This window comes from Zingiber officinale, chromosome 2B (genome assembly GCF_018446385.1).
Source record: "Zingiber officinale cultivar Zhangliang chromosome 2B, Zo_v1.1, whole genome shotgun sequence".
Taxonomy (NCBI): Eukaryota; Viridiplantae; Streptophyta; class Magnoliopsida; order Zingiberales; family Zingiberaceae; genus Zingiber; species Zingiber officinale.
The window spans coordinates 136,391,737-136,413,180 of NC_055989.1; the positions used below are offsets into that span (position 1 = coordinate 136,391,737).

Here is a 21,444-nt window from a genome sequence, read left to right on the forward strand (position 1 = left end):
ATAGTATTTATGATTTAGGATTTAAGATTCAAAGTTTTGGGGTTTGGAGTTTAAGATTTAGGGTTAATTTATAATTGTGTAGCAGTTACTTAGTAGTTTCTACAACTATTTTAAAATAATTTTGGTCAGTTTCAAGTAATTTTAATGAAGTTTAAATTTTTTTAACCAAGTTGATAAAGAGTATTTTGATGTAATAATATTCAATGTTTAGTATTTATGGTTCAAGATTATAGGATTTAAGATTTAGAATTTAGCTATAATTTTGTAACGACTGTTTAATAACTTTAACAACTGTGTCATAACTATCTAATAGCTTCTATAGATGTTTAAAGTAATTTTGATCAACGTAAAGTAATTTTTATGAAGTTTAAGAAATTTTGACTAAATTAGTAAAGAATATTTTGATATAATATTGTTTTATGTATAATAATTTTGATTTAAATGTAATAATCCATTTTTTACATTGTATCTGCTACAACAACACTAGAATAAAAGGTATTTTGGATACAAAATATCAAATTAGATGTCCTTTTGAGAATACAATAGGAAGCACAGTCGCTTAGCTATTTGAGTTTATAGTTTTGTATGACTTATATAGATTCTACTAATTTTATGTTTTTGTAAGAAGGAAATTATATTACTAAATGAATTTCTTGTTATTAGTTTTGATTGTTACTAAATGAAATCATATTATTTTTATGTGTAGTATTACTACATCAGTGTTATTAATATTTGATCCGGTAGTAAGAGCAGGGGGCCCCGCCCTGTGAAGTCAACGCCACGTGGAAGGCACAGTGGCAGCCGTCCATCCGGAGAGGGCCGGGTCCGACCGGACGCCTGGAGAAGGCCGGGTCCGACCGGATGGCCGGAGAGGGCAGGGTCCGACCGGACGATGGAATCGAACGCCCGGAGAGGGATGGATCCGATCGGGTTGCCGACCGGATGATATATGGCTGATGGTTAAAGGCGCCCTGTCGAAAGCAGGGTTCCGGCGCTCAGGGGAAAAGGTCGTGGGCCGAGCGTGTAACACCCCTATAAAGCCTAGATAAAGTAAACCATCGCATATGTCCGGCCGGATGCTGAGGTAGCTGTCCGCCCGGAAGCCAGATTTGGAGCAAAGGGGAAAAGGACAAGGAACGTCTTTTTCTGACATCAGGTATGTTTCACGTGTGGGCCATGCTCCAAATCTTGTGACAGGGGATTCCGCTGTCCCATCGAGGACGTGCTAAGACTGTAACAGTATGGGTTAGGGAAGCTCACTGACAAGTCCTTACTGGAGTATGGGCTATGGACACGTGTGCACCTCGGAAGGTGTACACTCACTTCTTCACTGCCCTATATAAAGGCCCTCATTCTTCGGCGGAGGTACGCAGTCTACAAGTTTTAAAGGCCACCGTTTCTTTCTTGAACTTCGCCTGACTTGAGCGTCGGAGGGTCGTCGCTGGGAATCCCCTCCCGGCCCGACTTCTGTGCAGGTTCGCTGGAGCTTGGTGCCGCCAGTCGAAGATCCACGCAAGCAGCTGGAAGCGCCACGTGCCCAGCGTCTGTTGATTCGGCATTCGGATATGATCAATATTGATAAAAATTAAAGTGCTATTATAATATAATATTGACAAGTATTAAATAGAGATAAAGTGACTGTATTATATGATAGTAAAAGATGGAATCTGTCATTCAGCAACTCCACATGATTGGTCCCATGACCATCTATGAGGTGATAAATCGGGAAGCTATCGTTACCTAATGCGGGGAGAGCTTTTTGAAGTGACTGTATTATAGAAGCTATGAACTATAGCTTCTAAAACATAATATTATAAGTGTTGACTAGAGTTGAAGTGTTTATTTTGTAGCAAATACTGTAATAAAAAGGTGATAACCCTTACACCGATGGCCCCCTCCAAAATTCTCTCCCATGATATGGAAAGGAGATAAATCATGATAAATTTTGCCTAGTATAGTGACCATTTGTATTGGGTCAGGTGACTTATGATGTATTATAAAATCATAACTGCTATAATTATATAGTAGTCACTAGATCATAGCTACTTGTAGTAGACATGAATTTATAGCTGTTACAATAATACTATAAGTAAGACTAGTTTAAAAAAAATAGTAATGCGCTTATTCTGACGATTTAAGTACAAAAGAGTGCTCTTTTATTTTTTTTGGTCCAAATATTTTCTATAAAGTTGATGACAGTGTGAAGTGATTTTTTTTTGAAAGAGTACGAATTGAGTTTTGAACCAACCGAAGTGAGATCCAATGGATTGAACATAGCGACATCTGAAACTTGAATTTATAGATGCCTTCTCCTCGGATTTGAGGTGGCGTTTGGTTCACTCTTAGGAATTGGAATGAGAATGCGTATCATAGTATTATGGAATGAGAATGAGTATTAACTTGAGTATCATTCTTAAAAATAATATTTAGTTAGTTAAATATTTCAATCGGAATGAACTTAAATTTCCTTTTTTACCCTTAGAGGAAAATAAGAAAAAAAAATAGATGTGAGAGAAAGTTGAATGTGAAAGAAAAATATGATGAAAGAGAATGATGAGAGAGAAAATATTATGAGAAAAAAATAAAGAGAGAGAAAGTTTGGTGAGAGAAAATGAGGAGAGAGAGCATAATAGGAGAGATTAAGAAGAGAAAAAGTATGGTGAGAGATAAAGTGTGCTGAGAGAGAAATGAAGAGAGGGAAAGTGTAATCAGAGAAAATGAGGAGAGATAAAGCATGATGAGAGAGAAAGTGTGCTAAGAGATAAAGTATGATGGAAAAAATGACGAGAGGGAAAGTGTGATGTGAGAAAATGAGGAAAGAGAGTGTGATAGGAGAGAATAAAGAGAGGGAAATTGTGATGAGAGAAAATGAGGAAAGAGAGTCCGATAGGAGAGATTGAGGAGAGAGAAAGTATGATGAAAGAGAAAATATGATAAAAAAAATAAGGAGAGACTCTGTAATGGGAGAAAAAGTGTGATGGAAAAGAAAGTGTGATAGAAGAAAATAAAGAGAGAGAAAATGAGGAGAGGGTGTTTGATAAGAGAAAATACAGGGAGAAAATGATAGAAAATGTGTGATAAGAGAGAATAAGAAAATAAAAAAATATGTTGAGAGAGAAAGTACAATGAGAGAATGAGGAGAGAGAAAGTATGATGAGAGAAAATAATGAAAGAGAAAGTGAAATGAAATAAAAATGAACAAATATATTAAAGATATTTTTTGTCCAAAACTTAATTTTCATTCTCATTCATATGAAAACCCAAGAGAAGAGGTTTCATCAATACTCTTAGGTGACGTTTGGTTAAATGATGAGAATGACTATAGATATAAGTTTGATAGTAAGATAAAATGAGAATGGAAATGGAAATGAAACTCATCTATTTATATGAGTTTGGTTGATTCCCATAAATCTAGAAATTGTTTTCAAATTGTCATTCCCAAACCCATCATTTAAATACTATCATTCCATTTTTTATTCCCAAATCTATCAACCAAACATCCCCTTAATTTTTAGATTTTATTTTTAAAATTTTAATTCCATTAGCACCAATAAACACAAGATTTGGAAAGCCAGATTCCCAAACAGCTAAACTAACGCCACCTGAAATTCGCTACCTGATTTACAAGTTGCAAGCGTTTAGCGCAGTTTGCAGTTCGACCCAGCCGATGGCGACGGTGTCGAGGAGAAGCGAGATGACGAAGGCCACATCAAGCATCACCATCCCCGTTTTGCTGTTGGGCTGTGGAGGCGTCGGCCGCCACCTTCTACACCACATCGTCGCCTGCCGCGACCTTCACTCCAAGATGGCATGTCTTCTCCAAACCGTCTTTTGCTCTCTTATTCCAAAATCCCTTGTAGATACGGCCTTTCCATCGATGGAATTGGAATGCTATCGTGATTGGTCCCTTACCATCCAATTTTTAACATCGCCCCTCTCTCTACCTTCATCAGGGGTTGGTCCTCCGAGTGGTGGGGGTTAGCGACAGCCGATCTCTGCTCTTGGTGGACGATGTTGCTACCGGGGGCTTTGAAGATGCGTTATTGACCGAGATTTTCCGGCTAAAATCCTCTTCAGGTTCATCTTTTTCGGACCTTCATGATCTAGGTTCGTATCAATTTGCCATATTCTTCTCCTTAACTCGTCATTCTGCAAACACACTTTGGCTTTACAGTAAATAAATTTCCCTTGAACTAGGAAGAATGTATACGAATTATACTAACCAAATTGGCCATTTCTAACTCTGGTACACCATCTGATACATGATTTCTTTGCCATTTCCAATGCTTTTGAAATGCTAGCTTTTGGACTTACCATTGACGATTGACTATTATTCCCCTGAGTAACACATCAGTAAATCATCGTATTTTCCTTATAACTGAACTATATCATCATTGGTGCTTGGATGCTGGATTTCAGGACGTTGTCAATTAGTTAAGGGTGCAGAAGTTACTACTAATATTATCAAAGTTGCAGGTCTACTGGGAAAATTAACTGGTCAGTATAGTATCTGAGCCAATATATTGCATTTCCTGTTTTATATGATATGGATTTCTGTTGTCTGGTTAATCAATTTGGATCTATATTTGAAGAGTTAATTAAATACAGCAATATACTGGAACATGCACCACCACCAGTTTACCAAAGTTGCTGATGTTGAATGCTTACTTCCTAAATTGCCACTGTCAGCTCTATCTTTATTTATATCAAATTTTATGATTCATCGGTGCAAGCAGGCTTATCAGTTGTTGATTGTACTGCTAGTCCTGAGACAGTGCACATGTTAACTAAGGTCATTGACTTTGGCTGTTGCATCATACTGGCAAATAAAAAACCACTTACTTGCACAATTGTAAGTTCAATTTTTGCATATTCTCGCAATTTCATCTTATCTCTTTAGATGATTCTCATCATGGGAAGTGGTACTTAATGTCAATGCATTATTTCAGGAGGATTATGACAGTCTAATTTCAAACATACGCCGTATTCGATTTGAATCAACTGTATGCCCCTATTTCGTTTTAGATTATTCATTTTCAAAATGATATGAATTAAGCTTTGTCTTCAAATATATAATTTTTGATTGTATTGATGAGGCTATTGCATTCTTTCCATAAGCATTGCACTTACTTGATCTATTCCCTCCTATTACTTAAGCAATGATGTCATTTCTGATTCTTACAATCTATTCTCTATTCTTTACCCTTTTGAAGTTGAATTAGGCTACAATTTTGATTAGTACTCTTTTGATAATTATCTACTGTTTTTCTATATGGGACAGATTTGCTCATATTCCTTGGTCTTGTTGGAAAGACTTAGAATGAAAATTTTAAATGTAGAGCATTCCCTTGCATATTCTTTTATTGAAAAAGGGAATCAATGTGCTTGAATGTAGCTTGCTCAAACTTAAAAATCTCGACCTTGAGATGTGTCATGAGTCTCCATAAGGCTTTAGCCCACTAACACGTGTGCAATGAAGTCCAACAAATTTCTTTTTGGATACAAAGAATTGTGATTGACCCAATATGATGAAGAATAGCCCACATTCACAACAAATTGATTGTTTTTAATGCAAATGTTAAGTTGTAACAGTTGACTCATTAGCTAACAATGGGCTTTTACACCGCGTTATCGGGTTACTCATATTCTTTTCCACATGTTTTACAAAGACTTGGAAAATGAGGAAGAAATAATTTCTTATACAAAAGAATAGGTACACGACTCTCTTGTTTATAGAGATAATTTACAATAGAAAGGAAACTAATGAAAAGGAAATTAAATAATGAGGAACCTAATTAAAGCTAATAATTGACAAATGATCCTTTCCTATTTTTGATGATTTGTATATCTTTGATTTTAATGATGACAGGATTTCCAACACTCCTCCTCAAGTTGGTTTGTAGATATCTTCCATAGCCAGCTTGCTAGTCAGCTTATCAAATTGTTTCTTGTGTAGTCCCTTCATTAATACATCAACTAATTGTTCATTTGTTGGAAGATATGTCATGCATATTATTCCAGTGTTGATTTTCTCTTTGATGAAATGTTTATCCACCTCTATATGCTTTGTGCAATCATGAAGAACAAGATTATAAGCTATGGAAATAGCAGCTTTATTGTCACAATAAACCTTTATAGGAGTTGAGTAAGAAAGCTTCAATTCCTCAAGAATTCTTTTGATCCACATTACCTTATAGATTCCATGGGCAACAACTTTGAATTCTGCTTCAACATTACTTCTGGCTACCACATTTTGTTTTTTACTTCTCCACGTAAGTTCCCACCAACAAAGGAACAGTAACCTGATGTTGATCTCCTATCCATAACACTCCCGACCCAGTCTGCATCTGTGTAGACTTCAACTTGAAGATGCCCATGTTTCTTGAATCATAGACCTCTTCCTGGAGTTCCTTTCAAATATCTCAATATCCTATAAACAACCTCGAAATATTCTGCTCCTGGTGAGTATATGAACTTACTTACCATGCTAACTGCGAAAGCGATATCAGGCCGCATATGAGACAAGTAAATCAATTTTCCTACGAGTCTTTGATAAAGGTCCTGTTCTTTACTTCTTCAGCCCTAGCAGCTTGTAACTTCAAGTTAGGCTCAATTGGAGTCTCAACCATTTTACACCCCAACAAACCTGTTTCTCCAAGGAGATCAAGAATATATTTTCTTTGATTAACAAATATACCTTCCTTGAACCTTGCAAATTCCATTCTGAGGAAATACTTGAGGGCTCCTAGATCTTTAATTTGAAACTCTTTTACGAGTCTCCTCTTTAGGTCTGCTAATTCTGTTTCATCATCACCGGTTAAGATAATGTCATCAACATAAACAATTAAAACAACAACTTTACCCCTTTTTGACTGTTTATAAAATATTATGTGATCTGCTTGACTTTGGAAAAAATTATAACTAATAACAACCTTTCCAAAGCGTTCAAACCATGCTCTTGGTGACTGTTTGAGTCCATATAATGCCTTCTTTAATTTGCACACTTTTTCACTACCAAGTCTCTTCTCAAATCCTGACGTTAGACTCATGAACACCTCCTCTTCTAGATCACCATTGAGAAATGCGTTTTTAATGTCAACTTGATGTAGAGGTCAATCTGAATTTACTCCAAGAGATAACATAATTCTGATAGAGTTTATCTTAGCAACTGGAGCAAAGGTCTCTTGATAGTCAATCCCATACGCTTGAGTGAAGCCTTTAGCCACCAGTCTAGCCTTGTACCTTTGAATGCTTCCATCAGCTTTACATTTTATTGTAAACAACTATTTACATCCAACTCGTTTCTTGCCTTTGGGTAGATCAATTATCTCCCAAGTGCCACTTCTCCTTAAAGCATTCATCTCTTCCATGACTGCTAAATTTCAACTTGGATCATCCAACGCCTCCTGTATATTTCTTGGAACAAACAAGTGTGAAATTATAGAAGTGAAAGTTTTATGATTTTTTGACCGTCTTTGGTAGGAAAGATAATTTGCAATAGGATGATTAGTGCAATTTCGAACACCTTTTCTAATTGCAATAGGAGCATCAAGATTGGGAGTAGTAGGTGAAGAATTAGACACAATAAGAGGAATCAAAGCTGGACTTGTGATAGGGTTACCTGAAATTTCAAAGCCAGAGCTCGGTTTTTCAGACGGGTGTTGTGCAGGTTTGACATTCGAGTCTTTATTCCTCAGATGAAATCTCTTCCTAGTATAAACCTGAAGTTCAGAATTCAGATCACGACGATCGGTTTGTAGTATTCTCCCCTTGATCGAGAGTTTCAAACACTAGGCACTAGAGGTGGGTGATTATTTTCAAGATTGTTGGGAAAAATGATATTGGGAAGTGGGTTAGAAATGTCCAAAAAATTATCTTTTTCTTTACTTGTCGTCTCTTGAAGAAAATTTTTAGAAAAATAGGGTTTTGTTTCTAAAAAGGACACATCCATGCTCACAAATTTTTTTTTTGTTTGAGGATCGAAACACTTATACCCCTTTTTGTTTGACGAATAACCCAAGAATATACATTTTTATAGCACGTGGTTCAAATTTTGAACAAAATTGACATGGAACATGAACATAGATAGTACATCCAAAAACTTTGACAGACAAATCAGAAAATAATCTAATTTCAAGAATTTTTTTTTTAAGACAATCAAGAGATGTTTTGTACTCTAACACCTTGGTAGGCATCCTATTTATCAAATAAGAGGCTGTTAAAATTGCTTTACCCCATAAATACTTAGGAACATTCATATAAAACATTATGACACATGCTACTTCAAGTAAATGTTTATTTTTTCGTTCTGCAATGCCATTTTGTCGAGGGGTATCTCGGCAAGTGGATTGATGAAAATACCTTTTTCATTCAAAAAATCACCCAAGTGCTCATTAAAATATTCTGTTCCATTGTCAGAATGTAAAATACAAATTTTGGTTTGAAATTGGTTTTCAATCAGTGTAAAAATTTTTGAACACATTTCTCACTTCCGATTTTTTATTCATTAGATAAATCTAACATAAACGTGTATGCTCATCAATAAATGTTACAAACCATTTTTTTTCAGAAAGAGTAGTAATTTTAGATGGTGCCAAACGTCACTATGAATCAAGTAAAAAGGTTTGGAGGCTTGGTAATTTTTTGGCAAATAAGTTGAACGATGAAATTTTGCAAAAAGACAAATTTCACAATGTAAAAAAGAACAATCAATGCCTTTAAATATTTCTGGAAATAAGATTTTTAGAAAAGAAAAGCTAGGATGTCGTAATCTATAGTGCCATAGCATTATTTTTTCTCGAACTGAGTTTGAACTAATATTGTTAAGGCTCTGAGCTTTTTTATTACTAACTGGTATTTCATCCAAGTAGTAGAGATCTTCAATCATCCTAGCACGCCCAATCATCATCCCCGAGTTCTAGTCCAGAAATTCACAATGTGATTCAAAAAATATAATACGATAATTAGAATCTTTAGATAGTTTACTAACAGACAAAAGGTTGCAGGCTAATTTAGGAACATGAAGAACAGAATTGAGATGAAATTGTTCGGTCAGTTTGATAAGTCCTTTTCCTGCAATAGGTGAAAAACTACCATCGACAATTCCAATTTTCTTGTTTCCAGAACAAGGGGAATAAGTATCAAATAGGTGAGAGCAACTAGACATGTGGTCTGTGGCTCCAGAATCTATGATCCACGGAGAGGAGTTTAAACAGGAGAGCTCTTTAGGCATGTGGAGAGCTTTAGGATTGCTACCTGTTTGTGCCAAGAAAACACTAGGAATACAAGATGAGAAGTTGGATTTTATTAGCTTCAAGAGTTGATCCATCTGCACTTTGTTGAAGGGACCTGAGTCGGCTTCTTTTGCAGTAGGATAACACATGCAATTGGTACTTATATCCTCCTCCATGGGGTTGACTAGCAATGTCATGACCATGGAGTTTTCAGCATCCCATATAGCATGCAGCGGATCATTAAGCTCAGGAGCCTTTTTGTCACCCGCGATATAATCGATTTTTCCTTGCCCACGGATATACATTCGGACGAATTGTGACCACCGGAGGAAGTTGTCATCATTTAGGCAGATGCTGGTGATTTGGACTGAATGAGAGTTGGAATGCTGTTGCAGGGTGTCAGAAGGTTTTACCATAGTGGCAGGGATTGTAGTGGTTTTGGACGTGACTTCTGACATAGCTTTGATACCAACTTAGAAAATGAGGAAGAAATAATTTCTTATACAAAAGAATAGGTACACGACTCTCTTGTTTATAGAGAGAATTTTCAATAGAAAGGAAACTAATGAAAAGGAAATTAAATAATAAGGAAACTAATTAAAGCTAATAGTTGACAAATGATTCTTTTCTATTTTTCTTGATTTGTATATCTTTGATTTTAATGATGACAGGATTTCCAACACAAAGATAACGTCAATACGACCATTTTGGTCAGATTCGTACATATCAATTGACTAAGGTTCTTCAATTGACTATCTCTGCCATCTAATCTACTCAAGTCAGAATAGAAGCCATTTCAATTCTCAAGCAATGAGCGATTAGCTGACCACATCATCAATATGGCTAACAAGTGGACTAAATAAACACATTCATCTACCTCAAGCAAACACGTTGGCTTCGACCTATACCACATGGCCGCTGTTAAGTTCATGCCTAAATAAAAGAATTCTACCCAAAATTCAAAGTACAGTTCACTTCACTCGATCTCTTATGTCACATGTCTTCCAACCATGTTCTATCCTTCGAGTCATCTCAACAAGCCTCCAAGTTAAGAGTCTTTCTCAATCTGGGTCCATTGGGCTAGGATCCCTTCAGACATGGAAGACAATCATCATCTAGCCGGGACTTCATCTATCAGTAGCTCACTTCTAGGATTTCACTGGCCACACTGCTAGGACTTCACATGCCGGAGCTTACCTTCGAAACATCACTTGCCAATATGGCCAAGCTACAAACTAAATAGATGATAAACTATCAAACTGATTAAACCAAACCAACTTGAATTTATGCCACTTGTTTTTAGCCAACCATATCAAAACCAACTCACGTACGATTGCATCAACAACCTCCACTTGAGTCAAGCTCTTGGAAGATGATTGTCTGCACAATCTTCTTGATTGCCCTAATATCAAAGAGGAGAAGAAAGAGAAGAGGAGGAAAGGGTAGAATGGAGGGAAGTTATTTACCGTTTGAAACCCTAGTTTTCATTGTTCGCAAAGCAATGAGAACTCGCATTCGGGATCCACCAAGGAACAGGCAGAATCATGCTTTTTGAATGTTGATTAGTGGGTTGAACCAAAAATTTTGTTCATCATGATTAGCACTAAACAATTTTTTTAAACCATTGTTCGTACACCATGAAAGCATCAACTACGTTACATGAACCTCATGTACCATGTGCGAATCATATCCATGCTAGTGTCCAGAATTGTATGAGGCACATAGATGTGTCTCCACCACTAATTCCTATTTCAAACGTCCTTTCTATATAACAAGTCAAAATCCTATTAATATATATCTCCTTTCTTTCCAATTTCCTTATGTGGGATCGATCATATCATGCTTCCTCTTTTTGTTCCTCTGTATAACATTTAGAAAACCTTTTAGAAAATTCTATTTTTGAAAATATTAAACATTAATCTTCTTTGGCTTTTTGCATGAGGTGAATAGTTTTTGTGCTTGTTCTCCTGTGTTTCTTGTAGATTAAATGTCCAATCCTTGGCTCCATTTGTTGCTATGCTCAAGTGCATTTTTTGTAGGTTGGAGCAGGCCTTCCAATAATAGCTTCCATTACTCGTGTACTTGGATCTGGAGATCCCATCTATCGTATCATTGGAAGTTTAAGTGGTATCTATTTAAAAAAATCTCTTCAATTCTATAGACTGTTTTCAGACATTCTATTTTTTTCTCCATGAAATGTGCATAGGTACACTTGGTTATGTTATGAGTGAAATAGAGGATGGTAAGCTACTTAGTGAAGTTGTTTTAGCAGCTAAATCCCTTGGGTACACAGAACCAGGTATCAACTACAACTTGAGATTTTAGTTTAAACACTAATATGTGATTGATGATTTTCATTGTCAGTTACACTTTGGATATCCATATTGGTCAGTGTGGAGTGGGAATGTTCATTCATTTTTATGGATTTTTCTATTTCTTCTAAAACTTTACTTTGTACGCTAATAAAACTAATTCATATTAACTTACAATTTGTTTTGACTTTTTTATTCTATGAGGAAATCCTACATTGGTAGGAACTCACTCTGACCACACACACTGTCTCCTCCAAGGGTATTTTGCCAAAAGACTTCTCTTCCTCTAAAAAGATAGAGAGAATGCTCTTGTAACAATCTTGTAACAGTCAAATTCCTATACTTCAAACCGTCTTATTCATACACCAGTTACTTCTTTTTATCAAACTCTTTGCTAACTTATCTACTAAAATAAAATCTCAGACTTCCATTTTGGTTCTTTCCAGTTGTCCTAATTGAATCAACAAATTTCTTTCCTTATTTAAAGCAGCAGTTATTGGCCTTCCCTTTTGCTCAACTTCAATAGTGGTTATTTAATATCAGTTCCTACTTACACCACATGTTTTTTTTTATTTCACTAGTTACTTGGAAATTTTGTAGGATTTCTATGTTCAATTGCTTGTATGTCAAAGTTGAATTTGCCATTGTGATTGGCATAGTCCAATCTAACTATTTATTTCCATGATATGGAGATCCTATGTTATATTGCATTAACTCGCCGTAATATAGAGCCTTATTCTTATATGTTTAGTCTCTTTGTGCATTATTCTTAGTTTTATTTATTCCTTTCTTGATTATCTGAAAAAATAATTTGGCAGCAACTCTAGTTTTAATACATTGAAAAATAACTAAAACTTTATCTATTGGCACTTCTTATATTTGGAAATTGTTATTGAGATCTATATATGGTTTAAAATCTCATGCGGCATGGGACGAAATAAATCATTCCGACTGGCATGACCCTGACATTGACACGCCCCGCGACTTTGCGGACGCTCATGTGGAGGCCTTGCGGTCGTGTGGACTCCTCGCTCGGAGGGCTGCGGTCACACAGACACCTCGCGTGAGGCCTCATTGTTGACATAGTTTTTTGTCAATTTTTTTTTTCAATTGAGTTTTTTTTTTCAATTTTATTTTTTTGCCGTTAATTTTTAAAATTTTTTTAATGGTCAATTCTCCCTCTTAATTCTTTCTCCTTCTTCCCCATGTTTTAATTTCTCTTTAATTTCTTTCATCCTTAAACATATGAAAAAAATTTCATTTAAATTTTTTTTTCTTATTCCTTTCCTCCTTAAATACACAAGAAAAAATTTATTGATTAAAATAAATTAAATTAATTTAATTTAAATCTAATTGATCCTAATCATTGTGTCAATACTTTAGTTAATTCTAAATTAATTTTTACTTAATCTTACTTTTTAAAATATTAATTTAACCTAATAGTAAGTATTTATAGTAATGAAATATTATAATAATATTTTTAATTAATATATGTTATATTTAAAAAATATCAAAATTGTATTGGGTACTATATGATACGATACTGAAATCATATCTTCAAAACTTTAATATGGCTTGAAATTTTAAATCATGGATTTACATGCACTAATAGTGGTAGAATTCAAGGAGCAAAAATCAAAATGATGATGTCATCCCAAGCTCATAATAAAAACATACTCATAGGACCAAGATCATCTCCAAAATATGAGTAAGGACATAATGTTGTCATGCCTGAGGGTGTAATTTTCACTTGCCATGAGGTACCCACTTGATGATAGGATGATAAAACGAACCACGAGCCATATAGGTACTAAATCAAGATAACAAAGAAATTTAGCCAACTTCATATATTTATTTATATAATTTTTTTTGCAAAATATAACATAGTTGTATAAAACAAAAGGTTATATGAATTAAAGGGAAATATATTAAAATAAAACCAAACAAAAAATTAGTAGGTCGACATCTCTAAGTAGTTCTATAATTAGCTTAAACAAACTATTATATCAAAAAGATGTAAATTTGCTAAGTCGTAATCACAAAAGATGAATATGAATTTAATTTTCGTTAAAGATCAAGGAATCATCCAAGTCCAAATTTTATATTATAACTTTGAACTTTTCATTTCATTTTTGTCCTTTGATGTATATTCATATAGATGTCTACACATTTTATCAACAATTTTTTATACTTTTTCTTACTTTTGTTAATCTAAATTATTATCATCTTTTATCATAACTTAAGATAGTTTGCAATTATAATTATTTGATCACTATGTATAAATATCATCCATGATATATTATAAATCAACTACCTGTAAATCCACTAAAATGTAAATCAATAGAGTTAGTATCATTAGTGTGATAATGTCATTTAACGTATGGACTAAAAGCCCTCATTGGTGGTATACAACAATATAGCATCGTTGCGTAAATAAATATTAACTGTGCATGACTCCTCGGTACCACATCCTTGTGTGAGTAGTAGGTTCTCTAGTATAAGGTTAGACTAAGAGTCTTCACATTTTAGTATTTCTTTGCTTTATTTAACATCTTTATTATTTTACTTTAATTTTTTTTACTACCGTTAATCTATTCTGGGTTTACCTCTCAATGGAATGATTAACCTAAATCGACTTTTTAATATAAACGATTCTACTTGATTATATATGAGCATAGGGCCTTCATATTAGAGCTATGAGAATACATCTATATCTATATCTATATCATCAAGCAGTATATAATATCATACAAATTGAATGACAAGTATCAACTAAAGAGATATTTAGAGCATCCATTTTAATTTTTAAAATAAGTTTTTCTATGTTAATAGTTCGTACTAGCTCAACATCCGGTTAATAATTGATGCTCTACAACCTACCTTTGTAAGGTAGGAAATCTACATGCTCTCATAGAGTATCTCAAAAGGTTCATTTTGAATAGCAAAATAATAGCTATTATTATAGGAATACATGTGGTCCTCCTAACTATAGGCGTTGTGGAAGCATTTCGGATTGTTAGAAGGGAGAGGTGAATAGCGACATGTAATTCAAAACTCTTATTTCTCTTGCTAATGATTTAGCAAGGGCACATATACATTAACAAAATAAGTAATGCATAAAGAGAAAGAAGTGACACAAATTTTACTTGGTTTGCAACCCACGAGTTACTAGTCCAAGAACTATTAAAGCATTATCCTCTCTTTCAGTAATGACCTAGAGGCGAAGAAGCCTCTTACAACAATTAAGCACAAATAATGAAAGAATAGAATACCAGAAAGTAAATGAGTGTGTGTTGATTCTGGTCTTCAAGCTTGAGTCATATGTATAGACTTCATCTCGATCTGATCGTTGTGTTGACGTGGCACCTTCCAGTCGTCTGAAAGCCTTTTGGTCGACTGGATCTTTGCTGACGCGACATCAACCTTTATCCGCTTCAACGACTACTCTATAACAACTCTGGATGACTCAGCTCCTAGTTGCTTTAGGCTCTCTGGTCGCCTTGAGACTCTTCAGTCGCCTGGAGTTTGCTAATGTGGCCGTTCTGATCCGTTTCGCCAATGGACCTAGATGACTGAACGGCAGGCTTCCGGTCGCTTGGACTGCTTTTGGTCGTTTGGAATATGGTCAACCTTTATACTTGACCATTCGTTGATCTTGCTTGTTATTCTCGTGCGACTGGCAAGAGGAGGATAAATTATCTGCAAAATAGAAATAACCCCTTTCTCGATCTTTCAACTTAGTTAGATAGTACAATTAAAATAAAACAAAAATAAATTGAACAACTAAAGAAAGTAAGACGGTTGTTTATTTGGTTACAACCTAGGTGGTTGTTAATCCAAGGTGTTGAAGAATGCTCCACTGGAAGTTACTCTTTCGCTGAAGGCGGAGAAGCCTCTTACACACTTTCTAAGCTCAGAAATCACTAGGAAATTGAATATAATTATTGTAGTTTAGTTGTTGTTTAATTCCTAGGTCCAGGGGTTTTTTTATAGCTCCTGAAAAATATTATCCGTAGTCTGAAGGCACCTTCAAGGTGGTCCAAGGCGTCTTTAACGAGACAAGTTTTATTGCCGAAGATAAAACTTTATATTTGGCTAACGGTCATCTAAAGGTGCCTTCAAGGTACTTGAAGGCGCCTTCCATGAGAGAATGAAGGTGCCTTCCTCCAGCAGCTGCTGGCAGACTCCAACAGCTTCGTATGGGTGATTTTGGTCCTTCGGAATTGGGCTCATCCAAATCCATCTTTCGGCCTTCTCCTCGAGCAGATTTCCGCTTTGACTTCTTGTCTCTCAGAAGCGTCGCGCGCGTTCTTCTCGTCCGTTGGTGTACTCTTCTGTAGTTTTTCGTCCCTCGGATGCACCGAGTCCGTCGGCTCTTTTCCCTTGCCATCCTTCTCATCCGCTACGTTTTCTGCTTGTCTTTTTGTGCTCTTAAGTTCCTGCACATTTAAACACAAGACATCAAACACAGGACCTAACTTAACATATTTGACCACATCAAAACTACCACGGGGTACTTACTTTGCCTTCTTCGGTAGCCTTTGTGATGCTTCGGTCACCTAGACATGTAGTTGTTCGAACTTGGTCTCAGTTGCCTTGAGCAATCTTTCTTCTTGTCCCTCGGATGCACCGAGCTCTTCCGGCTTATCCCTATGCATCATTCTCGCTCCACCAAAGTACTCTTTCACAGCTTCTTGTACAACTCCTTTCCCATGTTATCCTTCTTGTGCGCTTGCATCTTCTGCCAAGGCTTTGTCATCTTCGATGCTCCTTAGCCATCGAGTATATACGTGTTCTTTTAGACACATTAAAACACAATAAGGACTTAAACTAATTTTACAGCACATCGAAACATCACTAGGGGTTTTAACATTCTATCTCTTTTGATGTTCACCAAACTAAGTTTAAATTAGGGTAAAATCATAATAAATAATTATAACGCAAGTAATTTAAATAATTTTAACTCTCCTTACATTTATACTTAATTTCCATCCCCCCCCCCCTTTGATGACAACAACAAAAAGATAGAGTTCACGAAAATTTGAACTTTTCTTCCCTTTTTGAAAATTTGGTAAAAATATTTCAAAATAATAGAAAAATCTGAAAAATTTATCAAGTGTAAAGCACTATATTTCCTTTCACAAAAAATTATTTTTTTTTATCAAAAATTCTCATTAATTTTCTAATTTCATTATGTATATTTTTCTAAAGATAATTTTAACAAAATTTCTAAGTGTCCAAAAATCATGAAATTTTAGCTACTAATAGAAAACCTGTTTTATTTTCACATAAAAATATTTTGCATAAAAATTTTGAACAAAATATTCAAGAAACAATTTTTGATTTCAGGAATACATATCGGGTCAACCATTTGTTCAAAAGTATTCCTTTCTATAGTTGACTATTTTTTTTAAGTGGTTAGAATAGATTTAGGCATCCAAAATAAATTTGTGTCGACTGGATTTGCTAAATATTTCTGAGGAATAAATTTTTTTTTGATACTTTTCTAATTTGGCTTTTAGAATTTTCAAAATTGCATTTTAGTACCTCAAACCCTATTCCTTTTTTTGCAAAACTTTATTTATGATCGTCAATAAATTCAGATTGTTCAAATTATAGAAAGAAATTTTAAGAGTCTTTTCCGAATTCTCAAGTTTTGACCTCGTATTTCAATTTTAGATTGATTATAATTCGTATAATCTTTGCTAAATCTAGCCATGGTAAATTTATCATTTTTATTCTTATTGCATGTGTGATTGTTCATAAACATAGATCATACGAACCATGCTTCGAAGAAATAAATTTTACATTTAAACATAAATGGGATGATGATACCTTCTCCTTTATCTTTGGAGCTCCCCTTTATTTGAGCCTTTAACTTTCTTCCATTTCCTCGCTTTCTTTTCTACCTTTCCATTTGGACACTTGGAATGGTAGTGACCCCTTTCTTTGCATGCGAAGCAAGTCATGTGGTCTTTGTACCTTTTGGCTTCATTTCTCCTTACAATTTTGATTAGAAGAAAAACTTAAATCACTTGGTTTAGAGGTTACCATATGATTTACCTTTTTCTTTCTGATTTCACATTGATTTTTGTAATGCCCTCTGAGTCTATATCTAAAACATATAATGTGTTCTTTGCTCTTGACTTTAATCGAAGAACTCGATTCTTGATTTTCTTAGATCTCCTTGATTATTGAAATTTGTTTGAATTCACATCTTGGAGAAGTCGAAGGTTCTTCACACGACTTATCTATTGAAGATGGTCTCTCATCTTCAATTGAGTATGGTGCTTCCTTCTGTTGTGGAGTTTTTGGTTCTTCGTCTTTTTATTTTCTTTGTTGACCGTCTCTTCTAGATTCTTCTTTTCATAGAATTCAACAATTTTGTGTCATAGTTCCTTGGCATCTTTATGATCACCTATCTTGCTTAAAATATCTTTAGGTAAAACTGAAATAATGGATTCCATACCTTTCTTATTACCTTTATGAGTTTCTGCTTGTTGCTTTGACCATTTTTTTTTTTTTTTGGCTTTTGGAATTCTCCATCCATGTTCAATTGTTAAGGTGACATTGAAGTCTATTTTGAACCACGTCTCCATTCTTCTTTTCCGTAACACAAATTCACCTTCAAATTTAGGTGGATGAATGTTTAATCTGGTCATTCCTTCTAATTTAGTTTCTTAGTCGGCGGTTAGTTTTTCTAGGTGGTCCAACTCTGGTACCAAGTGTAGGTGTTGCAGAAACATTTCGGATCGCTAAAGGGGAGGGGTGAATAGTGACCTACAATTTAAAACTCCTATTTCTCTTGCCAACGATTTAGTAAGGACACACATACATTAACAAAATAAGTAATGCATAAAGAGAAAGAAGAGACACAAATTTTACTTAGTTTGCAACCCATGAGTTGCTAGTCCAAGAACTATTAAAGCACTATCCTCTCCTTCATAAATGACCCGGAGGTGGAGAAACCTCTTATAGCAATTGAGCATAAACAATGAAAGAATAGAATAACAGAAAGTATACATGTGTGTTGATTCTATTCTTCGAACTTGAGTCTTATATAGACTCCATCTTGATCTAACCGTTGAGCTGACGTGGCACCATCCAGTTGTAGGATTGATTTTAGGGGGAGAGGGGGTGAATTGCGTAAGCGTCTTTTCTTTATTCTTTTTTATCAGAATTGCTAGTAGCAGTGGAATAATAAAAATAATACAAAAAGGAAAATGGACAAGGGACACCACAATTTACTTGGTTTACACCCCCAAGTGTTACGTCTAAGGCTGTCTCAATGTGAGTACTAGTATTTTTCTCCTTAAATTTTCTGGAGGCGGAGAAACCTCTTACAAGTTGTAAGGTATAAGCACAAGTATATAAAAAAAATTAAAGTATAAGAAAATAAATAAAACAATCACTCGTGATGATCTGGATAGAAACCCTGAATGTCGTGACTTCCTGACACTTCCCAGATCACATGAATAGAGTTTGGATCACTTTTAGAGCACGAGAATGAATGGATTTGTTTGTCATTGGTGTTGGAAGACACTGCCTCGACTTGCCTTTTATAGAGCTTGATCAACACTTTTGGTATGGACATCCGTCGGCTGGACCTTCGCTAACTCAACTGCAAACTCGATCCTCTTCGAGTAAGTCTTGACCTTCTGATCAATTGGAACGCACTCTAGTTGCTTGGAGCTCAGTGAACTTATTTGAGGACCGACTCGTGTGAACTCGATCACGTTGACTTCCGATCGACCTAACTTTTTAGTCAACCGGGCCTTGGGTCCGATCGTCTGGACTCTTGGTTGATTAGACTACATTTCAATCGACCGGATCATGAGTCCGATGCCCCCGACTAGTTCCAAATTGGTCCCGCCTGAGCCTTCGTCCACTTGCTGTTTCGTGCAAAATAAACAAGAAAACAACAATCAATACATGCAAAACTTAGTATTTGGTTTAGCTAATCTATTAAGTTTACTTGGCTGGATTTTACTCTTCCAAGACTTCTCTCTTTGCCAAGTGTTCAGTTCCGATCCACCTTGGACTTAACTTAATTCTCAACTAGGTTTTTCTAGTTCCCAACTAGGTCTTCCACCGCCTAGCCCTATTAGGACTTCCATTGCATAGTTCCCAACTCGGTCTTCCACTACTTAGCTTCGCTAGGACTTCATTACATGGTTCCCAAGTAAGACTTCCTTTTGCCTAGTCCCACTAGGACTTTCAACCAGTTGCCAAGTATCTTATCCTATTTGGACTTCTCACTCACTTCCCAGCTTCAGGTCAACCGTGACTTGCTTGGACTCTACACTTAACTTGATAAATTGTGATCAAGTGATTTCGTCACCCTTGACTAAATTCCATTAAACATATTGTCCACACCAAACTGAACCATCAAAAAACTAGAGGCCGATTGTACCAACAATCTCTCCCTTTTAGATGCTTGACAATATGTTTAAGTTATGCTAACAAATTAGAAAACTTGGGTTAACACCCTTTTTCTTTTCTTTTGGCACACATCTAAAAGACTTAGATATAAAATTTGATGTTTGATGCCTAAGGTATTGCACCAACACTAGTCATACGGAAGTCTTCTGGTCAACTGGATCTTTGCTGACATGGTTGTGACCTTTATCCGCTTTGACAACGACTTTATAATGACTCTAGATGACTCAGTTGCTTTCTATTGGTGGAGGCTCTCCGGTCAAAACACCTCTAGGGGTTCTAACACTAACTACCATGAAAATTTAATACACACGCACGTAAAAGATCCATCAGAGTATGGATAATGCACTCTAACTGGCTTTCAGTTTGAGGATGAAAAACATTGCTAAGGCAGAGCTAAGTACCCAAAGTCTTTTGGAAACTCTACCTGAACCTCAAAGTGAAACGTGGGTCCTAGAAATTATAATGAGGGGAATACCATTGAATCGTCCATCCTCTGGGTCAATTGGAAATGATCTGATTTAGTCAATTGTTAAATGACTATGCAAGTTTAATCATGTCCTTTTCAAGTCTTCGATAATCCTGTGACAGTCCATAGTAACTAACATGTTCTGGCTTCCATTCTTAATCTGTTGTAAACTAGACAACTAAATTACAAAGTTTGCAATGTCTCTTTTCATACATTTCTACCTGTATGATCACTTCATATTTTGATGCATTCGGGTACTGCCATGATGAACCATAAATCTCGATCAATGTGCTTCTGAAGGTGTTCTTCCCTAATAGGGTGTGCCTCAGGAATGCAGAACCTACAGCATAACTAACGATAACCATCCACAACATGAGAAACTGTGGCTTTGGGCTTAATTCCAGCTTACTAGCTACTAATATGAGATATTGGTTTATCATCTGCTTGTCCTTAATCTCTTGACTAGTAGGGACTCTCCAATCAAGAATACAGTATACCACATTGTGTCTGTAGTACTTCAACCAGATCTAATTCCAAAAATTATTTGGCTTACTCGATTTTCTACTCAGTACATTGCTACTAAATTAGCTTTCATATGGTGATAGTTGATGGTACAATTATAGTCTTTTAGAAACTCCATCCATTTTCTATATCTAAGGTTTAATTCTTTTTATGTAAATAGATAAATATCTCAAAGGTAACTACATACAAATAGTACCTCACAATAAGTACTAACCGGGAATCTCCTGGACATCTAGATTCACATGTATATTGCAAGTCTCTGTGTAAATTGAAGCATCCAGTTATAATCTCGAGCTGCCATATGCAGAAAAAATTCAATAAGTTGCCTGCATTATACTCCATCATACTAGATGCTGCGGATGGACTCCTAATAGGTTAGTAGAGCTAATATCCTCACTGTCTCGGCTGCTTCGGTACCTACACGTCAACATTAGTTAAAGGGCACTGACGTGACCCCTTAAGTCAGCTT

At 35.5% G+C, this 21,444-nt stretch overlaps 1 protein-coding gene across 3 annotated transcripts in view; it reads left to right on the forward strand.

Annotated features, from left to right (window-relative positions):
* Positions 1 to 3,578: 3,578 nt before the first annotated feature.
* Positions 3,579 to 21,444, forward strand: part of LOC122047398 (bifunctional aspartokinase/homoserine dehydrogenase 1-like) — a 71,804-nt gene continuing 53,938 nt past the window's right edge. Inside the window, exons 1-7 of one of the 3 annotated variants that reach the window (XM_042608665.1) lie at positions 3,579 to 3,808; positions 3,954 to 4,077; positions 4,420 to 4,497; positions 4,737 to 4,852; positions 4,950 to 5,003; positions 11,273 to 11,360; positions 11,440 to 11,532. In XM_042608665.1, the coding sequence (XP_042464599.1) occupies positions 3,668 to 3,808; positions 3,954 to 4,077; positions 4,420 to 4,497; positions 4,737 to 4,852; positions 4,950 to 5,003; positions 11,273 to 11,360; positions 11,440 to 11,532 (694 nt within the window). In that variant the 5' untranslated portion in view covers positions 3,579 to 3,667. Of the gene's footprint in view, positions 3,809 to 3,953; positions 4,108 to 4,419; positions 4,498 to 4,736; positions 4,853 to 4,949; positions 5,004 to 11,272; positions 11,361 to 11,439; positions 11,533 to 21,444 lie in introns of all 3 variants that reach the window. The other 2 variants (XM_042608663.1, XM_042608666.1) reach the window with 2 other exon arrangements.